Source organism: Macaca fascicularis, chromosome X, assembly GCF_037993035.2.
Source record: "Macaca fascicularis isolate 582-1 chromosome X, T2T-MFA8v1.1".
Taxonomy (NCBI): domain Eukaryota; kingdom Metazoa; phylum Chordata; class Mammalia; order Primates; family Cercopithecidae; genus Macaca; species Macaca fascicularis.
The window spans coordinates 116929093-116943809 of NC_088395.1; the positions used below are offsets into that span (position 1 = coordinate 116929093).

The 14717-nt window shown below is 36.0% G+C and overlaps 2 protein-coding genes across 2 annotated transcripts in view; both read right to left on the reverse strand.

Moving 5' to 3' along the window:
- AMMECR1 (AMMECR nuclear protein 1) overlaps window positions 1-14717 on the reverse strand; it is a 258316-nt gene that overhangs the window by 164826 nt on the left and 78773 nt on the right. The window lies entirely within an intron of this gene.
- GNG5B (G protein subunit gamma 5B) lies at window positions 252-13111 on the reverse strand. Its single transcript, XM_074029428.1, has 2 exons — window positions 13018-13111; window positions 252-622 (listed from the first exon to the last, which is right to left on the reverse strand). Exons 1-2 carry the CDS (start codon window positions 13109-13111, stop codon window positions 336-338), a joined length of 381 nt encoding a protein of 126 aa, XP_073885529.1. The 3' UTR covers window positions 252-335.

Below are 14717 nucleotides of genomic sequence, written 5' to 3' on the forward strand. Positions count from 1 at the left end.
GAAAAAGTGTCAAATCTCACTAGTATTCAAAGAAATAATAAACCACAATAAGACTATTTTTCACTAATATGATATTGCTAAATATCATTTTTTAAAACTTGCACACTAAGTTTTATTGTATGCTGCTGCCAGTGTATATAAAACAATTACCCTTGTGAAATAGAAATTCATGAAAATTCAGAGGTAGATGTTAAAGACTGACAAAAGTAGAATTTTGTATATCATGGCACATGTGTTACAGGGACAAGTTTTTGTACAGGCTTCAAAAGTGTCTCTCTTAAATATTCACTGGATCATAAGAAGTGGTTTGGGAAACCTTTGAAAGATTCATTTTACTACAAAAAGGAACAGACTTTCTGGGGTCTGAAGGGATTTGTACTTGAAGATACTCCAGTCAGCAGAGGGTCATGTTGAGCATTCTGCAGACAGAATTGTTTCAAGTCTGCAGCTGCCTGGGAAACTTTTACGCTGTTGAGCCCGGCCTCCAGCTGGAGCTGTTGAACCACTTTCTTCATAGCGGCGACGCTGGAGGAGCCAGATATGGTGAATGCAAGGGCCGGGCCGATTCGTGGGTGGGTGGGTCGGTGGGTCGCGGGCCGTGGGCCGTGGGTCGGCGGGGCCGCTAAATATCATTTTTAAGATGTTATTAGAAGGGCTCAGGAAAACCAGCATTCCTATACATTGAGGATACAAACTTTCTGGCAGGCAATTTGTGTATTGGTACCTGACATATAGTATTCCCTCAATAAATATTTCTTCAATGAATGGATAATTTTGTTGCTGACATTAAAATAAAATTTCAGACATTTTGACAACGTACCCTGGCATAATGCTCTGAATTCACAAAAATTGCTACTGAATCTTACTATTGGTGGCTCCCAACCTTGTGGAAGTTTATAATGTCCTGCTATTGTTAGCTTGTTTTCATGCCATCTTTCCCCTTTCTTCGAAATGCTCTATGGCATATATATTTGTATTTAAAGTACATAATATATAATTTTGTTTTGAGATATTAAAAAAAAAACCTCATGGTGAACCTCAGGATAATTGTAGCCACCTTAGAGGGTTGCAGATTTTGGGCTGGAAAGCACTGCTTGGCAGCCATCTGTGTGATACTTTTCAATTGTTAGTTCTTCGCTAATTCTAATGTATTCTCCTCACAATGTGAACAGATCTTTTTTGTCAATAAGGAAAGCATAATTTTGTTAATGATAGGTAAGCACCTTATTATCTGTATTTGGCAGGCTTAGACATATTGCTGCCTTTTGGAGAAAAACAGCTGTTTCCAGATGTCATTAAAGCAGGCATTACCACTGACAAAGCTTTCTCACGAAGTATCTTACAACAGTTCTGTGTACTGTCAGAGCTGCTTGTACCAAAAATTCTGTGGGAGTTAGGGCCCTGTACTTTCTAATTGCTAACTGCTTTGATTACAACCTCCTGCTCAGATACTACAGTGAGTGACATTTCCATCTATACACACGATTCCATCTATACAGATTTTCTTCTCTTATAATCACATGGCTTCAGTGTTATGACACTTCTGATCTTTGTGAATACTTGCTCAGAATTCTGACACTTCCATTAGTAGCACACAGACAGTTTGGACCTGTTGGATATTGACACAATGTATTTTGCTTATTCTGGAAGCATTAATTTTAATTTCTCTTTTGTGAATTTATTTATGTAAATGTAATGATTTGACTACATGGTTACTTTTTTTTTTTTTTTTTTTTTGGCATTTCTCAATTATTTTGGCCAGTTTCTCATCCAAAAGAATTATTATTATAGCAACTTCTCAGTACAAAAGATTAATTATTGTAGTAACTTCAGTGCTCTTTTTCCACCAGATCCGCAGTTACTTTGTATTTAATAAGCTTTTCAAGGCTTTGTTGAACTTACTGATTTCCATTTCAGTCTTCTTTTTCATTTATTCTTTCGATACTAGAACCCACCAGGAAAAATAATTCAAAAGCTGGTAATAATTTAGGTGACTTGTTTTTTCTTCTGACCTATCTAAAGCAGTCCCTTTTTGCCTAAGTACTTAGTTTTCCATTCTGTCCCTATAACCTAGAATTCAACAAAACGCTCATGATCCATGCAAACTATGAATTTGCTTTAAACTACACATTTACATACTACATTGTTAAACACAGGCTTTGAGAGAAAAAGTGCACTGCAACTAGAGACTTATGATATTATCTTGGCAGCAATTATTAAAGATTTTTAAAAAGTAAACCAGTGATACTTCCATCTCTTGGGTTATTGAATTGCTATTAAGAAGAATGAGGTAGATTTTTATGGGCTCAAATGGAAAGATATCAAAAATATACTGTCGAGTAAAATTAGAAACTCATAAAACAATATATAATAAGGTATAATTTATGTAGAAATATATATGTATGTGTATGTGTTCTTATGTATAATTCACATTTATGTATATGCATAGAAAAAGGTCTGGATGGATATAAGTCAAATTCTTTTCGTTGTTGTTATCCCTGAGAAAGGGGAAGTAAAATGGGTGGGGAAATGCATGTGAAAACAGGTTTTTACTTTTCACTTTTTGTAAAATTTGAATTTTTCACAAGTATATATTACTTTAAAAAAACTAAAAGCCCCTTATGCCATTTGCTGTTATCATCCCCAGGCCTGAATTGTTAAATGATCAAAAGAAGTTCAGTGATAGGACCTCATTGGCCTTAAAACAAGAAAATAAAAATAAAATAACAACAATAATAGTTGCCATTTGTTCAACAATTATCTTGAGTTAGATATTTCACAGGAATTATCTAATGCATGCCTTATAATAACCCTGAAAAGTAGGTTCTGTACGCGATTAGGTATGAAAAAATAAATCTCAGAGAGATTAATTCGTCAGAGGCCGCATAGCTGGTCTCTTAACCTGTTGAGGCTGCTATATCAAGAATACCCCAGATTGAGTGGCTTAAACAACAAACATTTATTTCTCACAGTTTTGGAAACTGAGAAGTCCAAGATTGAGATTACGGTGCCAGTGTGCTCAGTGTGGTGCAGGCCTTCTTCCTGGTTTTCTCACATGGCAAACCCAATTACCTCCCAAACCCAGTTGCCCTCTCAAAGGTCTAACCTCCAAATACTACCACATTGGAGATTAGGGCCTCAACATATGAATTTTGAGGAGAACAAAATTCAGTTCATTTGTATTTTTATACCAAATTCAGCTGGTAAAAGCAGTTGGGCAGGAATTTCAACATGGATTTATCTGGCTCTTAAACCTGTGTTGTTATTACTGAACAACATAGCCTAATTGCAAGTACATAAATGGAGTTTACAATGGTGCTGGGACTATTTTTAGTATTTTTATACTGTTCTAAGTACTTTTTGTATATAATAATTCATTTATTTCTCACAACAATTCTGAGTTAGGTATTATTATTGTTATAGTTTTATCATCTTAATTTTTCAAAATGAGGAAACTGAGATACATACACATTACTTGTCAAATGTGTAAGTGGCAGAGCAAGGATTTGAATGAACCCAGGCAGTCTTATCATACATGCCACTGCATCTCTAGGGATCATGTGTAAGAAAGTCCTGTATGTGTCTCCCATTTCCCATTCTCCCATCAACGAGATTACGGAAAAGATGACGTATACTGGTAGAACCCAGACTTAATCAAGCTAAATAAAGTTGGGGCTCAAAGAAAGCCTGCCATCTTATGCTTTACAAATGAATTCTTAAGTATCTATACAATTCTCAGTAGGCTATCTTTCAAAAATACTTCCATCTGAAGTGAAATGTTCCCCAGTTTGAAATCCAGAATAAGGTATAGGTCTGTCCCTTAAGACATTCTTGCCCTGTTTTGAGAATATGAAACAGAAGAATTGTGCCATACCAGAGGAGAGAAAATAAAAGTGGGCCTGAGGTTTCCATCTTTGGTGAGGGGCTTCTAGTTTCAAATAAAGTTCACCTTACTCCTCAACCTGATAAAAGGTACCTATAGAGACCCGACGGATAATATCATACTTAATGGTGAAATAGTAAAACTCTTCTGCTAAGATCAGGAACAAGAGGAGGATGTTCACTCACTCCACTTCTACCTAACACTGTACTGGAAGTTCTCAACAGGGCAATTAGGGAAGAAAAAGAAATAATAGGCCTCCAGTTTGGAAAGGAAGAATCCAAATGATATCTATTTGAAGATAGCTTGATCATATACACAGACAACCCTAAAGAACCCACAAAATAATTATTAAAGTAAATAAAAGAGTTCAGCAATTTGCAGGAGAAATATACAAAAATCAGTTGTGTTTCTACACACTAGCAATGAACAATCTGAAAATGAAATTAAGAAAACGATTCCAGGTTGGGCATGGTGACTCATGCCTGTAATCTCAGCACTTTGGGAGGCTAAGGTGGGATTGTTGCTTGAGCCCAGGAGTTTGAGAACAGCCTGAACAGCATAGTGAGACCTCCATCTCCACAAATAATAATAAAAAAATTAGCTGGGCATGGTGGCACACACCCTGTGATCCCAGCTACTCAGGAGGTTGAGGCAGGAGGATCACTTGAGCCTGGGCAGTTGAGACTGCAGTGAGTCATGATCGCACCGCTACACTCCAGCCTGAGCAACAGAGTGAAACCCTGTCTCAAAAAAGAAAAGAAAAGGATTTCATTGCATCAAAAGAATAAAATAGGAATAAATGTATCCAAGAAAGTATAAGAATGTACACTGAAAACTATGAAACATTTTTGAAAGAAGTGGAAGAAAACATAAGTAAATGGAAATAAATTCCATGTTCATTGTGTGCAGGAGACAATATTGTTAAGATAGCAATACTACTCTAACTAATCTATAGATTCAACACAATCCCTGTCAAAATCTCGGCGGCTTCTTTGCAAAAATTGACATGATGATCTTAAAATTCATACGGAAATGCAAGGGCTCCAGAATAGCCAAAACAATCTTAAAAAAGACATTAGTTGGAGGATGCACACTTCCCAATTTCAAAACTTACTACAAAGCTGCAACAATCAGTATGGTACTGACATAAGGATAGACACATAGATCTATTCAATGGAATAGAATGAAGGGTCCAGGGATAAACTCTTACATTTATGTTTGATAGATTTTCATCAAGGGCACCCAGACATTTCCACGAGGAAAACAGAGTATTTTTAGCAAATAGTGCTGAGACAACTGTATCTTCACATGCAAAAGAATGAGGTTGGACCCCTTCCTCACACTATATACAAAAATTAACTCAAAATGGAGTGAAGATCCAAATGTAAGGCTAAAATTACAGCACTATTAAAAGGAAACATAAATGTAAGTCTTCATAGCTTTGAATTAGGCAATACTTTCTTAAATAGGACACCAAAAAGCATAAGCAATAAGAGAAAAAATGATAAACTGACTAAATCATAATTAAAAATTTTAATGAATCAAAGGAAATTAAAAGACAACCCAGAGAATAAGATGTGAAAGTGTTTGCAAACCATGTTTGATAAGCACTTGTATCCAGAATATATAATTCTTACACAACTCAATAAAAAAGACAACCCAATTTAAAAACAGGCAAAGCAAAAGATCTGAATGTACATTTCTACAGAGAAGATATACAAACAGCCAATCAGCACAAGAAAAAGATGTTCAGCATAATTGTTAGAGAAATGCAAACCCAAACCACCATGAGATACCCCTTCATACCCTCTAGGGTGGTTATAATTTTTTTTTTTTAAAGAGATAATAACAAGTATTGGCAAAGATGAGGAGAAAATGGAACCTAAAGGGAATATTAAATGGTACAGCCTCTGTGGAAGATTGTCTGGCATTTTCTCAAAGAGTTAAACATAGAGTTATTATATGACCCATAAATTCTACTCCTAGGTATATACCCAAGATAAATGAAAATACATGTTCACACAAAAACTTGGATATGAATGTTCATGGTTGCGTTATAGCCAAAAAGTGGAAACAGCTCCAATATCCACCAGCTGATGAATGGATAAACAAAAGGTGGTCTATCCATACAATGGAAATGAATGGAATACTGATACATTCTATAACATATAATGAACCTTGAAAATATTATTCTAAATGAAAGAAACTAGTCACAAAACCCATCTATTATACGAGTCTATGCATAAGAAATGTTTAGAATAAGCAAATCTATATTGGCAGGAAGTCGTTGGTGGTGCCCTAGGGGTGGGGTGGAGAGAGGGTTTGCCAGGTAATGGGAGTGACTACTGATGGGCATGGAGTTTCTTTGTGGGGTGATGATAATGTTCTAAAATTAATTATGGTGATGTTTGCACAAGTCTTTGAATATACTAAAAGCCATTTAATTCAACACTTTGAATGGAGAGAGCATATGGTATGTGAATTATTTCTCAAGAAAGCCTCTAAAAATTTCACCTTGAGTTACTCATGCAGCTGCCAAGTGTGATTAGAAGCAGTGGCATAATTAATAAGCAGTTCCCCTAAGACTTTCAGATAGATAGCTGTCACATAAATTAATTCACCCAACAAATATTTATTGAACATGCACTGTGTTAGCCACTGAGAACCAAACAGAGAAGGTGTAAAAAAAAACTGCCACCATGAAGCTTACATTCTGGTAGAAATATTAACAAAACTTATAGCATTTATTATTCACTTACTACAATGCCAGGCATTGTTGTAAAACTTTTATATGTCTTCTGATTTCGTCTTGGTAGGTTGTACTTTTCTAGGAATTCATCCATTTGTTCTAGGTTATCCAATTTACTTGTGTAAAGTTGTTCATAGTAGTATCTTATGATATTTTGTATTTCTGTGGTATTAGTTGTTATGTCTTCTCTTTCATTTCTGATCTTGTTTATTTGAGTCTTCTCTCTTTTTTTCTTTGTTAGTCTGGCTAACAGTTTGTCAATTTTATCTTTTTTAAAAACAAACTTTCAGTTTTGTTAATGTTTTCTAATTTTTTTCATCTCTATTTTGTTTATTTCTGCTTTAATCTTTGTTATTTCCTTCCTTCTGCTAAGTTTGGGCTTACTTTGATCTTCTTTTCCTAGTTCCTTGAGGTGTAATGTTAGATTGTTTATTTAAGAGCTTTCTTCTATTACGTTGCAGGCATTTATTGCTATAAACTTCCCTCCTATGACTACTTTTGCTGCATCCCATAAATTTTGGAATGTTATGTTTCCGTTCTTATTCCATTCCGTTCTTGTTTATCTCAACATATTTCAAAGTTTCCTTTTGAATTTCTTATTTGACTCATTGATTGTACAGGAACATATTGTTTAATTTCCACATATTTATGAGTTTTTTAAGGTTCCTCCTGTCGTTGATTTCTACTTTCATGCCATTGTGGTCAGAGAAAATAATATAATTTCAATCTTAAATTTGTAAAGACATATTTTGTGGCCTAACATGATCTATCATGGAGAGTGTTCTATGTGTACTTGAGAATGAAAGAAAACCATAAAGACCCTACCAAAATCTGTTAGAACTGATGAACAAATTCAGTAAAGTTTCAGGTTACAAAATATGCAAAAATTAGTAGTATTTCTATATACTAACAATGAACTATCTAAAAAAGAAACTAAGAAAATCCTATTTATAATAGCATCAAAAAATAAAATGTTTAGAAGTAACTTTAACCAAGTAGGTGAAAGATCTGTATAGTAAAAACTATAAAATATTGATGAAATAAATTGAAGAAAACACAAATATGTGGAAAGATATCCCATGCTCATGCATTGGAATAATTAGTACTATTAAAATTTCCATACCACCCAAAGTGATCTACAGATTCAATGAAATTCCTGTCAAAATTCCAATGTCATTTTTCACAAAAATAACAACCTAAAATTCATATGGAACCAGAAAAACTCTTAATAGCCAAAGCAACTTTGAGTAAAAAGAACAAGGGTGAGGCATCACACTCCCTGATTTCAGCATACAGTCAGCCCTCTGCATCCATGGGTTTTGCACCTGTGGATTTGACCATCTGTGGATCAAAAATATTACCAAAAAAGTGTCTGTACTGTACATGTACAGACTTTTTTCTTGTTATTATTCCCTTTAAACAATATAGTATAAGAACTCTTCACATAACATTTACATTGTATTAGGTATTATAAATAATCTAGAGATGATTTAAAGTGTGCAGGAGGATGTGCATAGGTCATACACAAATACTATTCCACTTTATATCAGGAAATTGAGCATTTGTGGATTTTATTATATGTGGGACATCTTGGAACCAATCACTTATGGATACCAAGAGATAACTGTATATTAAATAAAGCTATTGTAATCAAAACAGCATGATACTGGCATAAAGACAGACATATCAACCAATGGAACATGATAGAAAGCCTAGAAAGAAACCCAAGTATTTATGATAAATTGACTTTCAACAAAGGCGCCAAGACTATACGATTGGGAAAGGACAGTCTTTTCAATAAATGGTGTTGGGAAAACCGGATATCCACATGCAGAGGAATGAAACTAGACCCCTATCTCTCACCAACTCAAAATAAATAAACTTGAACATAAGACCTGAAACTGTAAACCTACTACAAGAAAATAGGGAAAAAGATCCACAGCATTGGTCTGGACAATGATTTCTTGGCAACAAGAAAAATCAGAGGCAACAAAAGCACAGACATAGGCGACAAAAGCAACATTAGACAAATGAGATTGCATCAAACTAAAAAGCTTTTGCACAGCAAATGAAACAATTAACAGAGTGAAGAGACAGCTCACAGATTGGTAGAAAATACTGGGAAACATACATCTGACAAGGGACTAATATCCAAAATATATAAGGAAATCAAACAATTCAATCGCAAGAAAACAACCTGATTAAAAAATGGGCAAGGCAAGAGTTCAAGACCAGCCTGGGCAACGAAGCAAGACCCCTGTCTCTACACATTATTTTTTAATTAGCAGGATGTGGTGGTACACACCTGTAGTCCTAGCTACTCAGGTTGCTGAGGTGGGAGGATCTCCTGAGTCTGGAAGCTGGAGGTTGCAATGAGCTGTAATTGTGCCATCACACTTCAGTCTGGGCAACAGAGCAAAACTCTGTCTCTAAACATTTTTTCTAAATTTAAAAACATGGGCAAGGGATTTGGATAGACATTTCTTAAGAGTTGTGAATTGCCAACAGATATGAGAAAAAAAATGCTCAACATCTATAGTCATCAGGGAAATGCAAAGTAAAACCACAATGAGGTATCATCTGTTAAAATGTCTATTATCAAAAAGATGAGTGATAAGCGTTGGTGAGAATATGGTGAAAAGAGAACCCCTGCACACTGTTGATTGGAAGGTGAATTCGTATAACCATTTGGAAAATAGTATAAAGGTTCCTCAAAAAACTAAAAATAGAATTGCCGTATGATACAGCAATGCCACTTGTGGGTATAAATCCAAAGGAATTGAGATCAGTATGTCAAAGAGATATCTGCACTCCCATGTTCATTTTAGTATTATTCACAATAGTCAAGATGTGGAAGCAACCCAAATGTCCATCAACAGATGAATGGATAAAGAAAATGTAGTACCTATACACAATGGAATACTATATGGCCTTAAAAAATAAGAAAATTCTATCATTCAAAACAACATGGATGGAACTGGAGGATATTATGCTACGTGAAATAAGCCAAGCACAGAAAGACAAATATTGTGTCATCTCCTATGTGAAATCTTAAAAAGTGGATCTCATAGAAACAAAGAACAGAAAGGTGGTTACCAGAGGTTAGTGGGGAGGAGGAGGGTTGGGGAAAGGGAAGATGTTGATCAAATTATATAAAATTTCAGTGAGACTGGACCATAACGTTTTTTCTGTTTGTTTGTTTTTGTTTTTGAGATGGAGTCCTACTCTGTTGCCCAGGCTGGAGTGCAGTGGCACTATCTCGGCTAACTGCAACCTCCGCCTCCTGGGTTCACAAGCGAGTCTCCTGCCACAGGCTCTGCCTCTTGGGTTCAGGCGAGTCTCCTGCCACAGCCCCCTGAGTAGATGGGATTACAGGCATGTACCACTACACCCAGCTGATTTTTGTATTTTTTTTAGTGGAGATGGGGTTTCACCATGTTGGCCAGGCTGGTCTCTAACTCCTGACCTTAGGTGATCCACCTGCCTCAGCCTTCCAAAGTGCTGGGATTACAAGCGTGAGCCACTAGGCCCGGCCAACTAGAGGAATAACTTTTAGTGATGTATTGCACTACATAGTAACCACAGTTAATAATAATGTATTGTATATTTCAAAATTGCTAAAAGAATAGCTTTTTAGTGTTCTTACCACAAAAGAATGATAAATTAGTGAGGTGATAGATATGTTCATTAGCTTGATTGAATCTTTCTATAATATATACATAGATCAAAACATCACATTTTACATCACATATATATATATATATATATATATACACCTTATCATTTGTCAATTAAAAATAATTTTGAGAGGAAAAAATAATAATATTTTGTATGTATTATATTTAACGCCCACATCAACCTTATGACATATAATATTATTATTCTCATTTTACAGATGGGATAACTAAAGCTCAGAGAATGAAGTTACTTGCCTGAGGTTGCATGGTTAGCAAGAGAGTGGAAGGAAAATGGAATCACTTCTCCCTGATTTTCGAGTCTGTGTACCTAACTACTACATTATAAATTTTGCATTCTTATATTAAAATATTGAAATGAGTAGCTCAATGAATTTAGCATCTATTTTTAAGCATTTTTGAGAATTACTTTTCAAAATTCTTCATTTCTGTCTTCTTTTTTCAAGCCAATTCATTAGTTTGAATTTTGCAAATAGAAAAATGAGAACTGAGTATGTATACATTAGCTTAGATGTATTAGTATAGATCACACATATACATGAAACTTAACACTCTATTTTTGAAAGATTTAAATGAAAATTTAATAAAATTTTTAGATAAGTACATGGGAAAATCAAGTGTTTGGTGGTCCTCCAAAGTAATGTAGGTGTATCTAATATGTTGCACAGCAAGTGTTGAGTGATATATATACATAAAATCAGAAAAGAAAAAGTAACCGCTTCATAAATCTTATAAATTGTGCCTTTTTACACTTTTTGAAAATATTTCAGCTTTTAATTTATTTGATTAGAAGCATTTGAGAGACTGATTTCTTGATATGAAATGCAAGTACACTCATTAGTGATCATGGTCAAGACCAAATGGTCAGTTTCTGCCAGCAAACGATTAGCTTTGATGACAGATGTGTAAACCAAAAATAATTAAATTATTTGGTAATCATTCTTCCTTGCTGTAGGCATTAAATAGTATTAGATCTTTAGGCATGAAATATATTTAATCCAGTTGTTAGATATAGTTACATTTTCAAAGCTGGATGAATCTTGTATTCTCACTGAGTACAGTTCTTCAACTGATGTGTCAAGGATGATGCTTGTATCATCAATCACAGGAGGGAAATCCTCTGTGATTAATGCATGGAGGAGAAAATACTATGCTTTTCCCTGTGGGTGCAGGGCATGTTTCTACACACCCACATTGTGTGGGAGGCAGAATGGTTATACTTGCCCTTCTTGGATTTCTTCTCAAGGCAAGACCCTGGCCTCATCCTCCAAATGCATGTTCCAGTCCCTCTCTCACATCAGGGGTGCTTATGACACTGACTTGGATAACTTTTGCAAAATATACTTGCCTGGCCCACTGTCTCCCCATTGGACATTTGCTTCATGAGGAGTATCATTTCTAGGGTAAAGGCAAGGATTTTGAAACAAAAATTTTTTTCTTTGCCATTTTTTCAGAAGAATCATATTTAATGAAATTAAAAATAAAAATAGGTGATTTTGATGTTCACCCTAGGCTAAGAGGACCACTGCTGTCTTTGAGGCATTTACAGACATATGGAAATCTGAAGCATACTTAGAGTTGTGGGTTCTTTCTCTGTAACTCTTTTGAACTGGGCATAAACCTCAAATGGAGTGTAAAATGCAGAGTGTTGTCAACTTATCACTCCAAGAATATTTTTTTGCACTTTTTTAGTTTGGAAGGGTCAAATTGAGATGACAGAGGAATAGTGGATAAGAGCTATAGTGCTATTAAATTACATTCTAGAGTTGGGAAAATCGAGACCCATAATCCTAGGAATTATTAATGATAAGAGCTAACACTTTCTGAGTGCTTGCCACATGCCAGGCCCTATACAGAATGCATCATGTCCATTTTCTCATTTGATCCTGACAACCACCTGTGAGGCCTCATTTTAAAGACAAGCAAGCTGAGGCTCAGACCTTGGATTTGTCCAAGGTCACCCAGTTGGTCATTTACAGAGCCCTGATTCAAACTCTCTTTTGCTTGATTACAAAGCCATTGCTCTAAAAGATTAGATTATACCGTCTGTATTTGCTTCTGGGAGCTTATGGAATTCACTCCTATCTGTTCTCACAAGGAACTCTATTGGGTTTTGAAAAAGGCTGAAGAATTGAAAAGAAACTTTGTAGGCTGGGAAACATAGTGTCCTTTGAGCAGTGAGATAGGCTAAGCTCAGAGGACTGGGTTCTGGAATGTGGAAAGGAGACGTGTCCACTGGAGAGCAAGTCAGAACTTTCGTGAGCCCTGCTCCAGGTCCCAGGAGAAAGTGCCAGCCATGAGGATTGGAGTATTGCCTGGTAAGGAGAAGATTATTATTTTATCTAACATGTTCTTCTATAATGCTCTATATGCTAGGCACTGGTCTGCACTGCTCTAAGCACTTTATAAATATTAACTCCTTTACATCTTATAACACTTCCCTGAAAATAGGCGTTATTATTACCCCCATAATACACATGAGTAAACTGAGGTTCAGAGATGTTAAGTAACTTGTTCAAGGTCACACAGCTGGTTAAGTGCCAGAGCCAGGCTTTGAACCTAGGCAGTCTGGATCTAGTGGCTGTGTTATATTGCTTCTCAACAGAAACTTGATTTTTCTTTCTTCTGTGTTCATCATCCTTTCTCAATCACTCCTGGGCAAGTCTACTTTGCTAGCAAATTTCCCTTACCCCTTTGGCTTTTTTTTTCACCCATGAATCCTCTAATATTTTCTGCAGCTTCTTTGAGCTCATTCTTTATCCTCCACACTGCCTTCTTTGGCATCACTCATGAACGACATGCTCTTTTCATTTGCCAAATATTTTTTCCATAAATTATCCCATCTCAACTTGGGAAGTCACAATGGGAAGTATTGTTCCTATTTTGTGAATGAGGCAACTAAGGCAAGCAACTTTCCTGAAGTCTCACACAACCATCTAGTGGCAAATTGGACTAGAATCCAGATTCTCTGATTCTGAATCTAATGTTCTTGTCCATTGCATCATCTGATGGAATTTATCTATTCATTAATTTGTTTATTCATTAATATCGTAAAAATATACTGAGTGTCTTGCTGTATGTTAAGGCACTGGCTGCAAAAGTCGGTATAAAAATTGTTGCTCTTAAGCAACAGACAACACAATGAGATAAGGTCTCACCATAAAAAGTTAAATAGCAGCACATATACTAAGTGCCAACTGAGTGGTCTGGTCACATCGTACAAGAATTTTGATGCTGGCCATGTAGCATCAAAGACCGCTCTATGAGAAAGGTGAGACTTGAATTTGGCATAGAAGGGTACTTAGAACTTAGAGAAGAGAGTGGAGCAGCACTTTCCAAACCGTGGGAATGGTGTGCATTAAAGCAGTCCTTCACAACCTTTATTGTGTCATGGCATGCAGAGAAAAGCATAGTATTTGTAAAGCACACTAGGATGAATGGAGGAAGCAGTTTGACATCTAGAGGCAAGCATCCTAGGAGTTTCAACAGCACTGCCTCTGGGCTCAGCTGAGGAGAGAGGAGAAATCTCATAGGCTTAGACACTTGTAATATGTTTGGGAAGGTCTGCACTAGGTATTGGGGCACACTGTGGTCATGGTGGGTCTAAAGACCACTGACAAGGTCACAGGGATGAAATGAAGGGAATTTCCAGAGAAGCCATAGTAGATACCATTGGAAGGAAAAGTTATGGGCAAATGATGAAGGGCTGTTGAATTTTATTCTGTGGACCTACAGAATAGGTAGGCAAAATATACATAGCACTGTTTTAGAAAGATTCCACTGGTTTCCATATGGAAGATTAACTAGAGGGAAGAAGAGTAGTCAAGAGCCTATTACTGTTGTCTAGATGGGAGGTGATGTTATCTTGAACTAGATTGATAGTAACAGAGACAGAGAATGGTGGGCAGAATTGAGTTATATTTTGAAGGTAAGAAAGTCAGGGTTTGTTAATGGAATTGCACAATGGAGAGTAGAAGGGAGGTGACAAAGAGGATTTCAAATTTTCAAGTTTGAGCAAATGCTTATGAATAGTGATGCCATTCTCTAAGATAGAGAGCCCAGGAGAAGTAGAAAGTTTTTTTGGAGGGGAAGGACAAATGAGATGATGAGTTTCAAGTTGACGTTTGGAAGCAAGGAAACCAGTTAGGAGGCTATTTTAAAAGCCAAGTAAGACAAGGTGAGATCCTGGACTATAATGGTAGCAGTGGGAATGGAAGGAAAATGGTGAATTGAGAGACATTATATAGGAAGAATTGACAGGATTTTGTCATGGACTAACTTCTGGAGTTGAAAGGTAGAGGAAGGTTTAAAGCCTAAGATCTCTTCTGTCCTTTATCTTCTTAGTGATGCTCTGATCTTCGTGGCTTAATATACTATCTATTTGCTGATG

Coding starts and splice junctions, on each gene's coding strand:
- GNG5B (XM_074029428.1), bottom strand. CDS start 13,111: ATGCCAAAGAAGGCAGTGTGGAGGATAAAGAATGAGCTCAAAGAAGCT. Junction 623..13,017: donor TGAAAAAAAAAGCCAAAGGG/GTAAGGGAAATT, acceptor AATGATATTTAG/CGGCCCCGCCGACCCACGGC.